The 17,315-nt window shown below is 40.2% G+C and overlaps 1 protein-coding gene across 1 annotated transcript in view; it reads right to left on the bottom strand.

Annotated features, from left to right (window-relative positions):
• Window positions 1-12,652, bottom strand: part of HOATZ (HOATZ cilia and flagella associated protein) — a 29,063-nt gene extending 16,411 nt beyond the window's left edge. Inside the window, exons 1-3 of the mRNA XM_061203681.1 lie at window positions 12,427-12,652; window positions 11,885-11,923; window positions 11,328-11,398 (exon numbers count right to left, since the gene is read on the bottom strand). Of these exons, the coding sequence (XP_061059664.1) occupies window positions 11,328-11,398; window positions 11,885-11,923; window positions 12,427-12,652 (336 nt within the window). The remainder of the gene's footprint in view (window positions 1-11,327; window positions 11,399-11,884; window positions 11,924-12,426) is intronic.
• Window positions 12,653-17,315: the final 4,663 nt, after the last annotated feature.

The raw sequence follows: 17,315 nt of genomic DNA, 5'->3' as shown, positions 1-17,315 counted from the left end.
ATTACAGTACATTCCAATTTTAGAATATTACCTAAGCAGAACCAAGGTTCTGTGGTTTTACAGAAATTAGAGAACATTACCTGATGTTTTTCTTGAGGCTCCAGAATTTAATTTTTATCTCTATGCCAATAATTGCAAGTTAAATGCCCAATGGAATCACAAGGGAGTCTTAGTTCTTATTCTACACAGTCTTAATCTTCAGTAGCTTCTATTCCTGTTCTGTTACAAAATGCAGTTGAGGAAGGTTAGCATTACTATTGGCTTAAGGTCAAACTATGTCTCACATTTGGGCTTGATTCCAAAAGGCAGTATGTGCCTCTTGGCCTGTTGATTTTGATAGCAGAATGCTTCAACTGTGAATTTACTCTATGAATTTACTACCATTCTGTGTCTATTAATTGAAATCTGCTATGTAGATTTTACAACTTCCATATAGTAAATTTATATCTACTATAATAAGATACAGAACTGTTGGCCCGCAAATGATCTACCAGGTACTTTAAAAGATAGCCTGACTGGGCTTCCCTGGTGGCGCAGTGGTTGAGAATCTGCCTGCTAATGCAGGGGACACGGGTTCGAGCCCTGGTCTGGGAAGATCCCACATGCCATGGAGCAACTGGGCCCGTGAGCCACAACTACTGAGCCTGCGCGTCTGGAGCTTGTGCTCTGCAACGAGAGGCCGCGACAGTGAGAGGCACGCGCACCGCGATGAAGAGTGGCCCCCGCTTGCCGCAACTAGAGAAAACCCTTGCACAGAAACGAAGACCCAACACACCCATAAATAAATAAATTAATTAATTAAAAGCCAAAAAAAAAAAAAAAGCCTGACTAATCAGCGAAAAGGCTTTCTCCAGCTCTAATCTGATATTTAGAAGGTAGATCTAAAGGCAGTCATCTATGGAAGTGGATGGAAGATGTTAGAGGATTATTAATCGGAGGGAGGAAGAATGCTGACTTGCAGAAAAAAATGCATGTCTAAGCACATTTTCATACCTCCTGAAAATTGCCTGATCCTGGCTCAATTCCCAGCTTGGGCATATATAATTTTCATTTGAAAAATAGTGGCTTACTAAAATGAGAGAAACATATCAGTCATTACATAAAAGGGAGTCAACAATTTTTCTTAAATGTAGGTTTTGATAAAATATGAATCTATCTGTTTTGAAGAAAAAAAATGTGTATTTTCTTGGTTCTGTTACATATTTTTTCTTAATTCTGTTACATATATTTTAATGGAAAACCAATAGTAATTACCTGAAGAGCATAGCTCTTATTTTATTTTTTTTAATACTCTTTTTAAATATTTATTTATTTATTTATTTATGTTTGGCTGCGTTGGGTCTTCACTGCAGCACGCCGGCTTGTCTCCGGTCGTGGCGCACGGGCTCCAGAGCGTGCAGGCTCAGTAGTTGCGGTGCATGAGCTCTGTAGTTGTGGCGTGTGGGCTCCACAGCACGTGGGCTCTGTAGTTGTGGCACACAGGCTTAGTTGCCCCGTGGCATGTGGGATCTTAGTTCCCTGACCAGGGATGGAACCCGCGTCCCCTGCATTGGAAGGTGGATTCTTAACCACTGGACCACCAGGGAAGTCCCGCATAGCTCTTATTTTAAAGGCACACAAAACAAATGCATGAAAGTATAAGCATAAATGATTTTTAAAAACTGCTTTACTTATTTATTTTTTAAATTTCCCCAGCTTGTTTTTAATTTTTAAAAATTTTTATTGGAGTATAGTTGATTTACAATGTTGTGTTAGTTTCAGGTGTAGAGCAAAGTGAAAAACTACTTTAATGTTGCTTTAAAAGGCACTTATTTTTTAAAAAAAGCAATAAGTGAGATTTGACTTTTAATGTTGAGAACAATATGAGCATAAAATGAATTATTACACCTTTAAATTCAGTAAAGTATAGATATATTAAAGATACTTCTATGTATGATTGAATTATATACTATTGATGATTCGGTCTACAATAATTACCAAGACTTGTCCTTAGCAAACAAGTAACTGCTGAGTCTTTAATGTTTTCATCATGTTGATGGTTACACAGATATGATGAATGGGTGAATGGGACTGACCTCATCTTTCAGGTATGTCTCTCCTGTCCTGCACATTAGGTTGTAAGAAGGAGAGGGTGGGGGATTCTCCATCCAGATGACTCTATCTCATCTCTGGCCCATACTTCTCTAGCCCATATATTTAGCCCACAGGCCTATTTGACAGCTCGAATAGGCTTATCATTGCTTATCTCAAAGGCACCTCACACCCCATGAGTCTAAAACTGAACTTCTAACCCCTTCCCACTTCCCCCAAAACCCCCAACACCTGACCTTTATTTAACGTTCCTTGTTTCAGAGAATGGCACCATCCATCCTGTTGTGCAAGCCAGAAAACTATGAGTTATCTTTGATACCTTGCTATGCCTCACCATCCATATCCAATACACAACTGAAGTCCTACTTATTTTACTTCCTAAATATCTCTTAAATCTATCTACTTTTTCCTAATCCAAGCTACCATCACCTCCCAACTGGATGATTGCAATGGCCTTCACTCTGGTTTCCCTACTTCTGCTCCAGCCACTTTTAATTCATTCTCTTGAATTTTTTCAAACAAATCTGATATTATCATCCCCCAGCTTAAAACCCTTCAATGGTTTCTTATTGTTTATGTACTATGGCCTAACCTTCCCATCACCACACTGGCCATTCAGCTTCGGATACGCGCTATGCTGTTTCTACTGTCCGGAATGCTCTCGTAATGCTCCCTCCACCCCTCCTTCTGGCCTAATTAATGCCCACTCTTCCTTCGAATCTCAGCTTAATCTTTGCAGAAATTCTCCCTGACTCTTTTGATTGGATCAATACTGCCCTATTAAATGTTCCTCTAATATCATGTAAAATTCTTCATAAATATCTCTCTCGTTAATTAAATTGCAAGTTTCAGATAAGGACAGAGTTTGTATCTTGTTTTTTGTTGTTGTTCATCATTGTTCTCCAGTGCCCAGCACAATGCCAGGTGTACAGCAAAGTGAAAAACTGCTTTAATGTTGCTTTAAAAGGCACTTATTCTTTAAAAAAGCAATAAGTGAGATTTGAATTTTAATGTTCACTCAATAAATATTTGTTGAGTGAATCTTGCACAATTTTCCCAAATCAGATTCTCCTAACTTTTGGCTTTTGGCTTTTGGCTTTGGGGTCTTATCCTACTGTTGATGTCTTTGCTTGGCTCTTCTTGCCTGAGCTTGACATTGCCTCTTCAGCTTTGGCCCTTTCCTTGCCTACGTCTCTTCTTTTTTTAAGGCTACAAACTTTTCAACTGCTTTGGGCAAACATTCTGTAAAGTTCAGTTTGGCCTTGTGACCCTACACTTCAGTGCAGGGCCCTCACCTGTATGCACTGAGACCCATACAATGTCCAATTCAACTTCACACATAGAGACTAATGTCTATAACTACTCCAACATCTACATTATATCTATTGGGAACATTTATGGCCATAAACCCCAGAGAATGCAAAGGTAATATATAAAACTTTATAACCACAATTAAGAACTATCTTTTTTCTTTCTGTTTTTACTTATTCAGTGCTCTAAAAATTTATCCTTTAAAATAAAAGTTTCAAAGTTCAGATAAAATATCTTAAATAACTTCTAAGTTTTTTCAAATAAATTACCGAATTATAGTGTTACAATGAAAATATGCCTTTTTCTTCCTTAAATAGTCATTTAACAGAGTTTATCTCAACAATAGAATCAATTATTGGTAAACTGATTTTTGAACAGTATCTTTTGGCTTGGCCAAGAAAAAATTACTATGGTTAGGTGAATTGTCTCATATATTGATGGCTGTAAAGTAGTTTTCTGGGTATGGCAGTAGGGAATGACACAAATGTTTAGGAATGTGATTGGAGTTTGGGGGAAAGGTACATGCTTCTAGGAATTTGCTTTTTTTTTTTTTAAATTTTAAAACCAAGGCTATCTCTGTACCAAAGTTCTACTATATAGAATATTGTCTTGTCTCATGTGTTCAAGTCCATGTCTTGTTTCTTTGTCTAGTATCCCCGACACTCTGGGACAGTGGCCTTGACTTATTTTCTACTCCTGATGCTGAATTCTAATTCCCACGTCAAGATTTCTTTTACATGCTGTTGAACCTTGGCACCATGATCTTAAATTTCCATTTATTGCCTTTTCCTGGTATCGCTTCCTTCAGAGAACTGATAATGCTCATTGACTGTGGCTTTCTTCTGTGGCCTACAGACTGTATTTCCACTCTCGTCTGTTGCTTGCACATCCTTTTCACAAGTGACTACATGTCTGTTCATTCCCTCTGAGTCTGTGAGGCCTCTGAGTCTTGGTGAATCCTATTTTGGACCGTCCTCCTATTAATGAGTACCTCATATGCCATCCAGCTCAAGGAACTGGACTATCATGCAGGATTCTGGTCCAGACAAGTTGCATCATCTATTTATTCACTCATAAGCATTTATTTGGTAGGTTAGGAGATCATCTGATATTTGTCAGGTCCTGTGATTATAAAGTCGAAGAAGTCATGATCCTTTTCCTTAAGAAACTTAGAGCCTGCAGGAGAAATACCTCAACTACACCACAGTACATACCTCAACTACACCACAGTACGATATGTCAGTGATTACGACTGGGGAATGCACAGGGTACTAGGGAAGCACAAAAGAAGGGGCATTTGTTATCAGCCTGGGGAATATATAAGGGTGAGGAAAGACTTGAATGTGACTATTTTTGAATTGTTTTTAAATACAAGTAGGCATTAGCTAAAGGGAGAAACGGGAGAAAAGCATTTCCAAGCGGAAGAAACTGTAGACTCAATGTCACCGAGGTGATCATGTCTCCTAGGTTCCTGCCTGTCTTTGATCACAACATTTCACCAATGGATCAATATATAGCCTTGTTTTATGTATATTTCTCTTTATAGACACCTTATTTAAAATACCTTGTTGATTCATCAACATTGAACTCATAGCCAACAGCACTTATAACTCATGTCTGAATAAAGCTTATCTAATGCATGTATTTTCTCCATAATGCATATCACAACCTTCTTGCACTTAAGAACACTAGGCAGTACTTCAGCAGTTGGAGGCTATTTAAAACAGCGAAATCATCAAAAAAAAAAAAAAAAAAAAGCAAAAAACGTGGCACTTAATAAACTGCAAAAAGGAAACCTGTTCACAGTATGAGCTGAAACAAGAAGGCAGAACATTGCCTTGTTCAGCCTCAGCTAGGAACATGTGTGTTGGGCAAATCAAATTTTTCTCTGCTCTGTGAATGTCCTCCAATGACCATGAAAGTGCTACAGGTATTGATTTTGGGGTTACAAATAAACTGTTGCTAGTAAGTGAATTTGCATATACGGAATTGTGAATAATGAGGATTGACTATATTTCCAACACAGTGGCTTGGGGAACTGCAAAATCTCAGGAGCCAAATAGACAAACGGCTGTATCACCTCAGGCTCTGAGGGTATGCTTGACCACACCTATTGTGACTAAAATACCTTAGCATAGAAAGTGATTAAATGGTGAAGTATATATAGATACAGAAAATTTTAAATTTTCTTATCTGGCTCCAATATAACTTACCTACATATCTTTTCATCTTGCCGTTGATAGAGGCAAAGGGAAAAGGCAGATTATGGATTTGATTTCAGGTATGTTGTATTTTCTGAGTTACCTGATCCACAGAATTACCCAGTTCTTCAATAAATTCTATTTGATTCACCCTACGGCTTATAAGGTGTTTAAAAATTTGAACAATAAGGCTTCGTGTAGCTGGAATCAAATTGATAGTTCTGCCTTTATCTTAAAAAATACACCATCCTTTTTTGCTTCATTCTGTGTTCAGTAGTTTCATTTAATCATGTTTTACCAGGAGATAGATAGTATGGGTCCTTGCCTAATTGTACCGCAGGGCTTAAAATGCTTTTATTTTGTTCTTAGGGTGAATGTATACAGAAGAGAAAGTATACAGATCTTTGGAAAAAAGAGGATGCGATGCATTTGGGGCATGACCCTATCCAACTCTGGAGCTGGGTCTGCCTGGGGCAATGAATTCAGCTATTTGATCTCAAATCTCATTTCTTACCCCGAGTATCTTTTCGTAGATGTTGCTAAAGAAGATTAAGAGGGGAACCTCATCTGTTAACTGAAAATGTTTCCCCAGATTGAATAACGTTTGAAAACAAAGTGGTACAATAGAGGATTTAAAAGAGTGATTCATATTTATGCAATCTTTTAATTATCATTTACTACCAACATATTTGCTTGTTACTGTGAATGCACAGTCTGTTTTTATGATTCTGCCTCTTGAGTTCTTTGACAAATTAGGAACAACAAGAATTTAAATAAGTATCTTTTGTTGGTGAAGGAGAAATCCACCACTTCCTAATGGTATTTATTTTATGGAGGAAAAGGAACTTTGTTATTATTACATGAGGGCAGGAAAGCAAAATTAAAACAAAGCCAGATAACACTGTGACTGAGAAAAATTTGGTTTGTCTGGGAAGCCATTCCTGGGCAATTTGACAACAAAGAGGATTTTCTTTTATCTGAGCATCCTGAGCAATGACACTGAGGAAGTTTATTGTGTCTTCGGTTTGGCTCTACAAAATTGACTTATAATGATTCTGAGTATCCCTTTGAAAGTGTAAGATAATGGAGGATAATGTTAAAGTTTTCCACTTTCATGATTCGGTGTCTAAAAATACACCTTTGTGAAACTTCTTAGACTCTTTTTCTAAGAATGTTCTCATCATAGCATGATTTGCTTCTGGTTCACTGAAGCACCATATAGCAAATTGACTTTTGAGGAAGACTTACACTATGGTCAGTATTGGTTGTAAAGGTTGTGTGACTGAACAGATTAAAACCCCATTCCCAATAAAGAGTATATATTTATTGTTGTTCTGCAGATTGCATATTTTCCTTGTGAAAACCTTTAGTTTATATTCACTCACGTTAAAACTCTGATTCCAGATGGACATTTCTAAATACGTCATCTATATACATGCCTTGAAGTACTGCTCTGATCTTTTCTTCCTCCTCCCAGCAAATGAATTATTTATAATTCTTTTCATAAAGAGATAATCAGCTAAAGAGCTTTCTTAAAGGTGGCAAAACTAAAAAGCAAATTAATTTTATGATTTCAAAGAATTAGCTGACTATTCATTTCTTATAATGTTTTCAGACTACTTTAGAACTCTCAAAGGAAGAATAATGGTCCAGTTGAGTGCTATACGGTTTCCTTTATGGACAGAGTAAGCCATTTAATCTTGACAGACTCAAATTGTTCTTGATTTTCTGCCATGGATATCCATCACAGAAATAGTACTTGTGATTAATAGCATTTTGACCACTAACCAAAAGCATTTATAAGGTGTACCTGGAAAATGTTCCAAAATGGAGGATAACATTAAAGTTTTAAAAGTTTAGCAACTGAAAAATCAATATCAGTTGGGGAGAAAAAGGTATAAAAGTAGTTTTAGGAGAGAGACAGAGATAAATTTTTAGATTTTCATTAATTTTAAGGAGAAAGTGGAAGAAAAAACCTTTAAGAGACTTTATGGGAAATATTTTTTTCCTTTTTATAATGAAAATTATACCAGGCATTTACTTATACAAATGTATATGTTCAAAATATGTAGAAGATTCTCAAATTGAATAGATCATTGTAAATGTTTTATTAGTTACCTAGAACCTCCCACCTCCCCATTTATGTTGTGCCATTAAGGTAAGAATTCTAGAATGGTGGTGGCAGCAATGCAGAGAGAGTACTACAGACTTAGAAAAACAGCAGTATCCAAAAATAGATTCTATGTTTTAGTGATTACAGGGAGTCACATTTCCTCCCATCATATATAGACCCACGAGGTAAAAGCAAAACCGAGATGCGAGGGTATATGCTAAATTGGTCCTAAAGCAGACTTGCAAACAGACTAGCTTTGGGGCATATTCTTGCAAAAATTGTCAGCCTAAAAATATTTGCCAGATGTGTATATGTACAAAAGGCTAACCAAAATGGTGTTATCACTGTATACAGCATATGTTCACTGATTAATTCAGTTATGAATTTATTTATTCAGTCAACAAATATCGATATTTACTGAGTTTCAATAGCTGGAAAAGCACGAGAGTTAAGTAAATAAGAAATGACCTCTGCCCTCATGGAGGAAAAGAGAGTTAACATTTGTTGAGAGAAAACAATGGCCCGGCGCTTTACATATCTTATACCAACTCGATGAGGGGAATATTTTTATCATTCCTCCTTCTCTACCTGAGGAAGCTGAGCCTCACAGGGGTTAAATAGGCTGCTCAAGGTCACTCATATAGTAAGTGGCCGAGTCAGACTTCCAAACCCTATGGTGCCTGGAATTTAGCAGGAAGGACAGAAACATAACTATAACACAGTTACCTATAACACAGATCGTGACTTGCTCTGAGAGCACAGAGAAGGGAGCTATTCATTCTGTTGTCTCTAAGTCACCTCTGGGAAAGCTTCACAGAGAAGTTGCATTTGAGCTGGGCCTTGAAGGTAAATGGGGGAGAGCATTATAGGTAGAGACATGAAAGTGCATTGTAGGTTGAAGAAACAGTGTATAGTCACTGTTTCTCACACTTGTATTCATACCACAGTTTTGAATTTTAGAATATTTGGCAGCATAGCTGAACAATGCCCTGGCCAGCAATCATTACAACACAATGAGTCTCACAGGCTTTGGAGTTAGGAGACAGGCTTTGAATCTAGGCTCGGCCACTTACCAGTTGTGGGAACTTCGGAAAATCATTTAAGCCTTGTTTGATTAAATGGGAATAATCCTCATGAGGCTATTTTAAGGAGAATATGAGTTGATGCATGTACAGTGCTTAGTTTAATATATACAGCACATGGTAGACACTCACTAAATTGGGTGTTATGAGTACCACATCACAACAGTATCTGAGGATATCTGTAAGAGCCTTCAGTTATTACACAATTCTCTTGCTTTTTTCACCATGGCATTGTTTGACTAGAACTGTATCGTACCAAGCTGATTCAGCTCTCCTATATACTCGCAAGGCACAGTTTCAGTAATATTCTCTTTCTATCCTGCTGGCTTGCTGCTTGGTTAGGCCTCTTATCTTGTACTCTCAACATAATAGAATCTTCTTTATACTGCATTGCAGGACCCACTTGACTTAATGTACAATTTGGCAGATATCACAGTATAATGTGCATGTTTAGGTTTAGAAAAAATATATTTTACCCATTTACCACTTCGGTAGTACATATGGGGAGAGGTACACAGTGTGCCCAAGCCTAGTGGTGAGAACCAACTGTACAGAGTAGGCTGCATTGGGGGTAGGGTGGGGTATAGGGGAAGGAGGAAGGAGAGTGGTAGAAGCCAGTCAGGTTATAGTCAGACTGGAAAAGAACTTGAATACCATGCTGGAGAGTCTGGTCTCCATCTTGCAGAAATGGAGAGCCAGGGGAAAAAAACAAAAGTAGGTGTATGGACTGAATTGTCATTTCCACCCCCACTCCTGCAATTCCTATGTTGAAGCCCTAACCCTCAGTGTAACTCTATTTGGAAACAGATCCTTTAGGGAGGTAAAGTTAAATGAGGTCATTAGGGGCCCTAATACAATAAGACTGGTGTCCTTACAAGATGGGGAAGAGACACTAGAGCTTTCTCCCTCTGCCATGTGAGGACACAGTGAGAAGGTGGCCATCTAGAAGCCCGGAAAGGAGGCTTCATCAGAAACCAACTCTGGAGGCACCTTGATCTCAGACTTCCAGCCTCCAGAACTGTGAGAGAATAAAATTCTGTTATTTAAGCCACGTGGTCTGTGGTATTTTGTTATGGCAGCCCTAGCAGACTAATACAGTAAGAAAGCAGCATAATAGGATTTGGGTTTTAGGAAGATAACTAGTGCAGCACGGAGGATATTCTTTGTTTGGTCAACTCTATACATTCTTTGAAGCTCAGTTCCTTTGGGAAGATTTCTTGATTCCTTAAGCTTGACTTTGATGTCCTTCAATGTGTTCCCATAGTATTAAGTGCATACATCTATCATGAAAATGTATCATAATTCCTGCCTTTAATTGGCATTCTCCCCCACCAGATTATAAACTCCTTGAGATCAGGGAACACATCTTGTCTTTGTATTCCCAGCATCTAGTACAGTACTTGGCACATGGCAGGATCTCAATAGATATCTGGGAATTAATTAAGTAATTAATAATAGAAGAACCTGAGGCAAGGAAATCAGTTCTAAGACTACCATTAGCAGAACATCTACTTGTAACTCATCATATTGTCTTAATTGTTTGACAAAAGATGAAAGAAGTTGATAATAGTTTGTCTTTAATCTTTTATTTCTAATCCCTTCCAAAAATGAAATTAAAACATGCTGAAGAAGTCAACTTTTAATGATCTTTGCTTCACTGAAAATTAGGTTCCCTTCCCACTATTAAGTCCTGGTATAAATATACATTATCTAATATCCTCAAGAGAGAATAAAATGCTGACTATTTCTAATCACTTAATTTGTTTGGAGGAATCACCAAGAGTCCACAAAGGAAACTAATGTGATCAGAAAACTCAAATGCATTGTTCTGTAATTTATGTAGAATTCCCGATAAGTCTTTTGGACTTTGCCAATACATCTGTTGATTAAAGACATTAGGCCAGACGAATCCTCTATCTGCTTTTAAAGTACAGGAACAGTTAGAGGAATGGAATTTATCCATTAACCAAATAAAATGTTTCTATAAATCACTGTACTAATTGTTGAGTTAGAGGCTGTGTCTGCAAAATAAAAGCAAACAAGGGATGTTGCCAAGAAGAGACATGTTCAGTTGATTTGACAACACCAATGTGTTTAATTGCAGCCTTTAGGCAAAATGGTTATAGATGACGGACTCATTCCTCTGATCATTTAATTTTGACCTATTAAGGTAGTCAATTCTGTTCAGTTTTTCCTGTTCTTACAATATTTCTGTTCTTACAACACTGTATGTGGTTTGGGGCCTTATTGGGTGGAAGGTGTGTGAATCCATCTTTCCCCACTTCCCTCTGATTTCATTGTTCTTACACATCCTTGGGCTTTTGCAGAGACTGAGAATAGCCAAAGTTTAATAGAATTTCTTAATCTTAAATTAAAATTCTAATAAAGGTTTTCCTATTGCTCAAGCTGATATACTAGAAGCAGAAAATTTTTATATACATATGTTAATAAAAGAATAATTGGGATGATTTAGAAAATAATAATGAAATTTTAATGAAAATCAGATGACTTTCTGAAATATTGGCCTACCTTTTGGAGATACATTTTTTTCTCCTCAGATTCCTGAATCTTTAGGGTTTCAGCAGTGACATCTCTTCTCTCTAAAGAAAATAGAATCAAATACAATCTGAAATAATTTTATCATGATTTTACAATAATGTTGATAAAAAATTAAAGTTTAAAAGGTAATACATAAAGTAGGAAGGTAAACACAAATACGTACTGTCTTGAAACTTTATGAACCAGATTCATAAATAACTGGAGACTGAATTAATTAGCTCTGGCTGCAGGGAACCTCTAATCTCTTTAGAAGAGGAGTAGCCCAAGTCCAGAGACAAGAAAAGGTCTCTAAACAGAACTTACTTGCAGTATCATAGATTACAATTTCTACATTCCTATTCAATGTGTTATAGGAATTTAGGCATTTTCCTCTGGATAAATGGGGTGGTCCCTGAGGCAGGGTCTTGGTATGCAATTCAGAAAGTTATGCCAAAGGAAGAAGTTGTATCTTTACACTTATTACCTTTTTTTTTTTTTTTAAGAGTCTAGGAATCAGGATATTGAAAGGCGTAAAACTTGGTACTTACTGCTTTTCTCAAGGAAGAAAGGCTGGAAGTAACTTTTCTCTAAAAAATACAAAAGGGAAGTAGTCATTGGAAAAACCACAGCATTAAAGGTATTTAATTTTTCTATACCTGTAAAAATTGCATAATAGTTTCCCATCTTAGGCCTTACAGGTCAGGGAACTTGGTTCCTAATGTTGACTCTGCCTTCAACCTTCTCTAGGGCTTTCACTTTTGAACTCTATTATGTGAAAAACCATCCTTCATATCCTTTCAGCCAACATATAACATTTGCCCAGATTATTCTATACCGTTTAGGCAAATAGATGTCATAACCAAGGGATATTTTCAGATGGACTTTTAGATGTAACAAAGATACCACCGATCATTTTGGGGTGGAAGGATTGCTGGGAAGATTTTAGAACTGTTTGTCCAGGGTTTTAGACATCTGAATGAAAGATTCTTATTTTAGAATTAGGTTCGGCAGTTTCTCCTGGGAGGGGCTCTGGTGTCTGCCCCGTGGTTACGGAGGAGGCAGAAATCGCTGACAGGAGGCAGCTACTCACCAAGCGCATTGCTTCTCGAGGGCCGCGCCACCGGCAGACGCTGACTGCTACCTCTGGACAGCACCAACTGAGATTCGTTAGGGGGATACATTGACGCCCGGATCCAGAACTGCTTGGCCAAGTTGGCATCGCGATCCGAAGAGCCAGTGAACACCAGTAATCCCTGCGGGTGAGTTTCACACGACTCCCTTCGGCTGCTAAGACCGTTGCTGGGCCTCGTTTCCATGGCAACTCAGGACGCTTCTCCAAGCTCCCTTGCCCTTCTCCCAGCACCGCCCCCCCCCCCCCCCCCCCGCCTCCGCCGGAAACCCGCTTAAGTTGGCCACAACCACGGCCGGAAGCCCTTAGTTTCCTCGATAGAAGCTGGGGTCTAGCGCGCGTGCTTGTGCGCCGCCTGAATCCCACTTCTGCAGTGATCGCAGACTTCGGGACCAGTCCAAGCCTTGGAGTCAAGATAGGAGAGTCAAAACATCAACTTTGGGGCGTCTTGTCCTGTTGGAGTCAGTGGGGGAGCACTTCAGCTCTTTTATTCTGAGTTAGCCTCCAACCCACCACCTCCACCCCACCTCCCACCCCGCGACCAGCTTCCTTTCCCCCCAACTATATCTAAATAAAGCTTCCCTTAACTCCACCGTCCCAATTCCCTTTCCACACCAGATTGCTGTAGCTCAGCACCCTCTATGGGGAAGTTCTGGGCCTGCAGTGGTTGGTGAATTCAATAAGGCAGCTAACAACCTAGCCTATGGAAGCTAGAGGTGTGAACTGGGCTGATAAGTACCCCTGTATATAATGTTTTATACACTTCCCCCCTGCATCCTTTAAGACCAATCTTACGGAAGGAAGGTCGATTTAGATTGTAACATCAGTCCCACTAAAAGCTGCTTAGACTGCAACAGTTGTAAATATATCGGATGAGTGGACCCAGTCCCTTCATGAAAAACACTATAAAAATTTTGGTTAATGAATTCTTATAAAAATATTAATAAGTGTATGTGCATAGCTTTCCCGGGAGATCTGGTTAATCTAGGAACAATTTAACCATTTCAGCGATAGGAAAGTTGTAATTACTGTGGAAAGAATTGAAATGGACATCATAAAACCAATTTAGGAAAGGAAATGGACACATTGGTAATAACCACAATTTAGTTTCCTTATGGTTTCCATAGTGACCTTATGGCACTTTATGCTTTCAAGATATTAATACAGTCTCACAGAAAGATAGCTCAAAAATTGATAATTACAAATCTATACAATGACAGTCAGATAAGGAGAAAATTATTCCCCAACATATCCGAAAATTTTTTGGTTCAGAGCCTGAAGCAATATTGAAAAATTGTATATAAAGATATACATATATTACATATGTTGTATATTTAGCAGCCAAAATGTTGATATCTCTCTTGGCTGACCTATTGAAAAATAGGCAATGGGTAATGTTAGCAAATTCCAATCCCCCAAATCCCCCCCACCCCCAGAACATTGATATGCACAGGCAGCTCATTTAGATGAATTCCCAAATCTTTTTACCTGGCCGTGTGGTTAGTGATTGGTACTATTAGCAATCAGCTAACTACACTGCCTAGTAACTAGACTCACAGGAAAAAAAAAGGCTTTCATCATAAACTGCGTCTCAGGTTGGTGCCCCATACGTTGTGACAGGCAAATCATTGTTTCAGTTGTAGCTCACTTTACCTGGTGGGTTGGTGAATACCCTACTAAATAATGAAAAATAGGCACAATGAATCACAACAAACGGCATTAAGCGTTACATAGGGGGCCCCACCCAGCAGTTTAAATGTCTTAAAGCCATTCAACACCACGGATTTCGCTTTGCTTACATGGTATTGTACAATCTTACTTTTACTCCTAGAGGCTGCTAACAGTTTAACCATATCTAGAAGCAGCAGCTCGCAGGAGTCTGCAGGGGTTACTAGCATGTTGACAACGTGCTCCGTCAGCAGCGCTAAACGCTGACGCATCAAATCTCGAAGCTCAGCGGGCTCTTCTCAAACGCTTGGGGTCGGCGGTTTGCCGCCGAGGGTGGCGTCTTCCTCCTGGCGGGGCGGCGGGTGATGCTGTGTCTTGTTTTGATGGCAGTGGAATTAGTGATTGTAAGCATCAGAGTACAATCAGCTAATTACACTGCCTACAAACCGAGCACCGGGCGCCCGCGGGCTGCAGCTCCCGGACGGTTCGCAGCGCCGACGCGGTATCCCCGAGCGGGCGGGCCGCGGGATCGGGCCCGCCGCGACCCCACATTTCACCGGGGGCGACGCCCGACAGTGCCTAGGCGCGAGGCCCAGGACGCGGGTCCTGGGAGGACGCCTCCGAAGCCTCCTGGGCACTCTCGCCCGGCCCGCTGGCTGCGCTGGCCCCCGCCGGACTCGCCGCGCACCCGCGGCACTGCCAGCGGGCGGCGCTCCAGCGGGGACCTACACCCCCAGGTTCGGGCCCCCCAGGCCCAGGTGACTCCCGGGAGCGCCCAGCCAGCTGGCTTCACCGGGGCCACCGAATCCCTGCGCCCCGCCTTCCCTGCCGCTGTCTCCCGCACCTCCCAGGGCCCTCGCGCTCAGGTTCCCTTCCCTTCCCTTCCCCTCCCCTTCGTTTTCTCGGGCCGCCTCCCACCTCCCTCACCCGGGTCCGGCCAGCCCCAGAAAACTTCTCTTCAGTTCTGGGCCCAACTCTAGAGCCGGCTCTCTCAACCCCGTGCGCCCCGCCGCTCCGAGTGGCCGAGTAACCGTGGCCGTGGCGGGCTAACCGCCCTTGGAACCCCGCGGGTGGAAGGGGCGGGGCGGGCGCGAGACGGGGTGGGATGGGGGAGGGGCTGCATGGGGGAGGGGAGGAAGCAGCGAGAAGGGGCGGAGGGCGGGCCCCTGTGGGGAAGAGGTCCCGGAGACAGACACTGGTCTTGAGAAGTTCCCTGAGCTCCTCCCCTCCCCCCTCTCCAAGAAGTCCCACAGGCCCTCCCAGTTTTCAAACCCATCCGCGTCAGGGAAAACACCTTGCTGAGTACCAAATTGTAGGCTAGAATTTTCTAATGGGCGGTTGGCCTGGGTAGCCTGTAATGTGCAGGAGGACAGCCTTTGAGGTCCCATCTGTACCCTTGTGTTCCCCGTGGGTTCTCTCTTACACTCTCGGAGGGCCATGCAATAGGGTGGGATCTGGATCTTCTTGTAAAAGAGTGAGACAGCCAGCTCATTAGTTAGATCAGAGTTTGGTCCACTTGAGATCAAGGCCACAGTTTTGTACTCTGTAGGTCAGCTTTAGGCAAAAATGAGTCCTACTTGCAGCACATAATTATTTAAATACCTGCTATATGTTCAGGACCTAAGGTCATTCATTCCACCCTCCCTATGTACAATCTGGATAGTAACACAAGGTGAACGTACATTATTTGCCATTCAAGACAGTATATAGTAAATTACTAAGGTGGGTAGAAATAAAGGGGGCAGGGTGGGGCATGTAGGAGAACTGTAATTGGTCAGGGAAGTTTCATGGAGGAGGTGGCACTAGAGTAGGTCCTTGAAGCAAGACTAAATTTGGACATTCAGGGTGAAGGCTGTGGAGGAGAGAGAAACAATGTCTTGTGACCCGTTACATTTTCTTATTCTCACAATTCCACATTTGATGATGTAGATGTGTTTATGTGTGCATTTGGAGTAGATTGAGCAAAGAGGATAATTAGGATTTCTGGGAGACGTCTACTAATAATTCTTTCCTTTAGTTACTCCTTCCCCTTGTTTCCTTCAGTGCATGAATCAGGAGAGAATAAAGAATAGTCTCTGATTACCCACTTTGTAGAACTCAATTGGAAGTAGCCCCCTGACTGCCCTTTGGTCTTCATGCACCCAGGATGGATTACTTGTTGTTGACCCCAAAAGCTTAGTTCTAAATTATTGCCCACAAAGTAAAACTCCCCAGTTATAGATTGGTTCCCTAAACCCAGCAAGTGGTCTCATAGATGCCACTCAACGTGGATAGGCCCAGGTGATCTAGATCATTCAACACACATTCTAAGCTCACACTGTTAAAACACCAGAAGAACTTCTCAAGGATGAATTTGAGTGAGTTTTAGCATTATCTTTGAATATGAAAGACAGCCCATTGTTTGTTAAACGAATCATTTCTTCTGTGTACACCAAAGAGAAGAGTAAGAAACCAAAGTGAAGTATAAAATGTACAGTACAGAAAACGTTAATTGTAAAAATTAACTTGTAATGTTAAATTGCAAAAGGCAGGTCATTTACAGCTAACTGTAATTTGTATTCATTGTATCTTTGGGAGAGGCACAATGTTGTTGAATACATTATGTAAACCCCTCACATGCCTTTAACATGTATAATATACCAAGCCATATCAGGCAACATGCTGTAATCAGGGCTAATTAACCTCTGAGCTCTCTAGAGATAACTGAGAGCCAATTTTGTATTTTCTAGTTAAATATACATATATAAATAAAATCAGGAGCAAAATAGCCTCCATTCCATTAACAATATGCAGACTTACAAACCTTGGTTAGGACATAGTTACAAAAGCAATTCTGTTCTTTCAAATTGTTAGTCATTTTTACCCAATACAGTATTTAATACCTCTTTTTTGATTGATGTTTTATGATTATTAGTTGCGTCTTACATGTCTTACCTGAGCTGAATTGCTGCCATCCAAGGCAATGGTTGCAGTAGATGCCTTGAAATTTAGATTTTTAAAACTTATCTTCAAAGGTGATAAAAAATAAAGAAAACTTATATAAAAGTCATCAATATGCGATGCCTACTGAAATAAGATTTTTAAAATGCAGTTTATTTTGTAGGTAGCACAACTAAAAAATTAAAATAACGAGACGAAATGTGTGTGGCCTAATTCTGTTTAAAAAAAAAAAAAGAATGCTT

The sequence above is a fragment of the Eubalaena glacialis genome, chromosome 10, assembly GCF_028564815.1.
Source record: "Eubalaena glacialis isolate mEubGla1 chromosome 10, mEubGla1.1.hap2.+ XY, whole genome shotgun sequence".
Taxonomy (NCBI): Eukaryota; Metazoa; Chordata; class Mammalia; order Artiodactyla; family Balaenidae; genus Eubalaena; species Eubalaena glacialis.
Note: the sequence above shows the minus strand (reverse complement) of the source record. Positions and strands in the feature narration are given on the sequence as shown.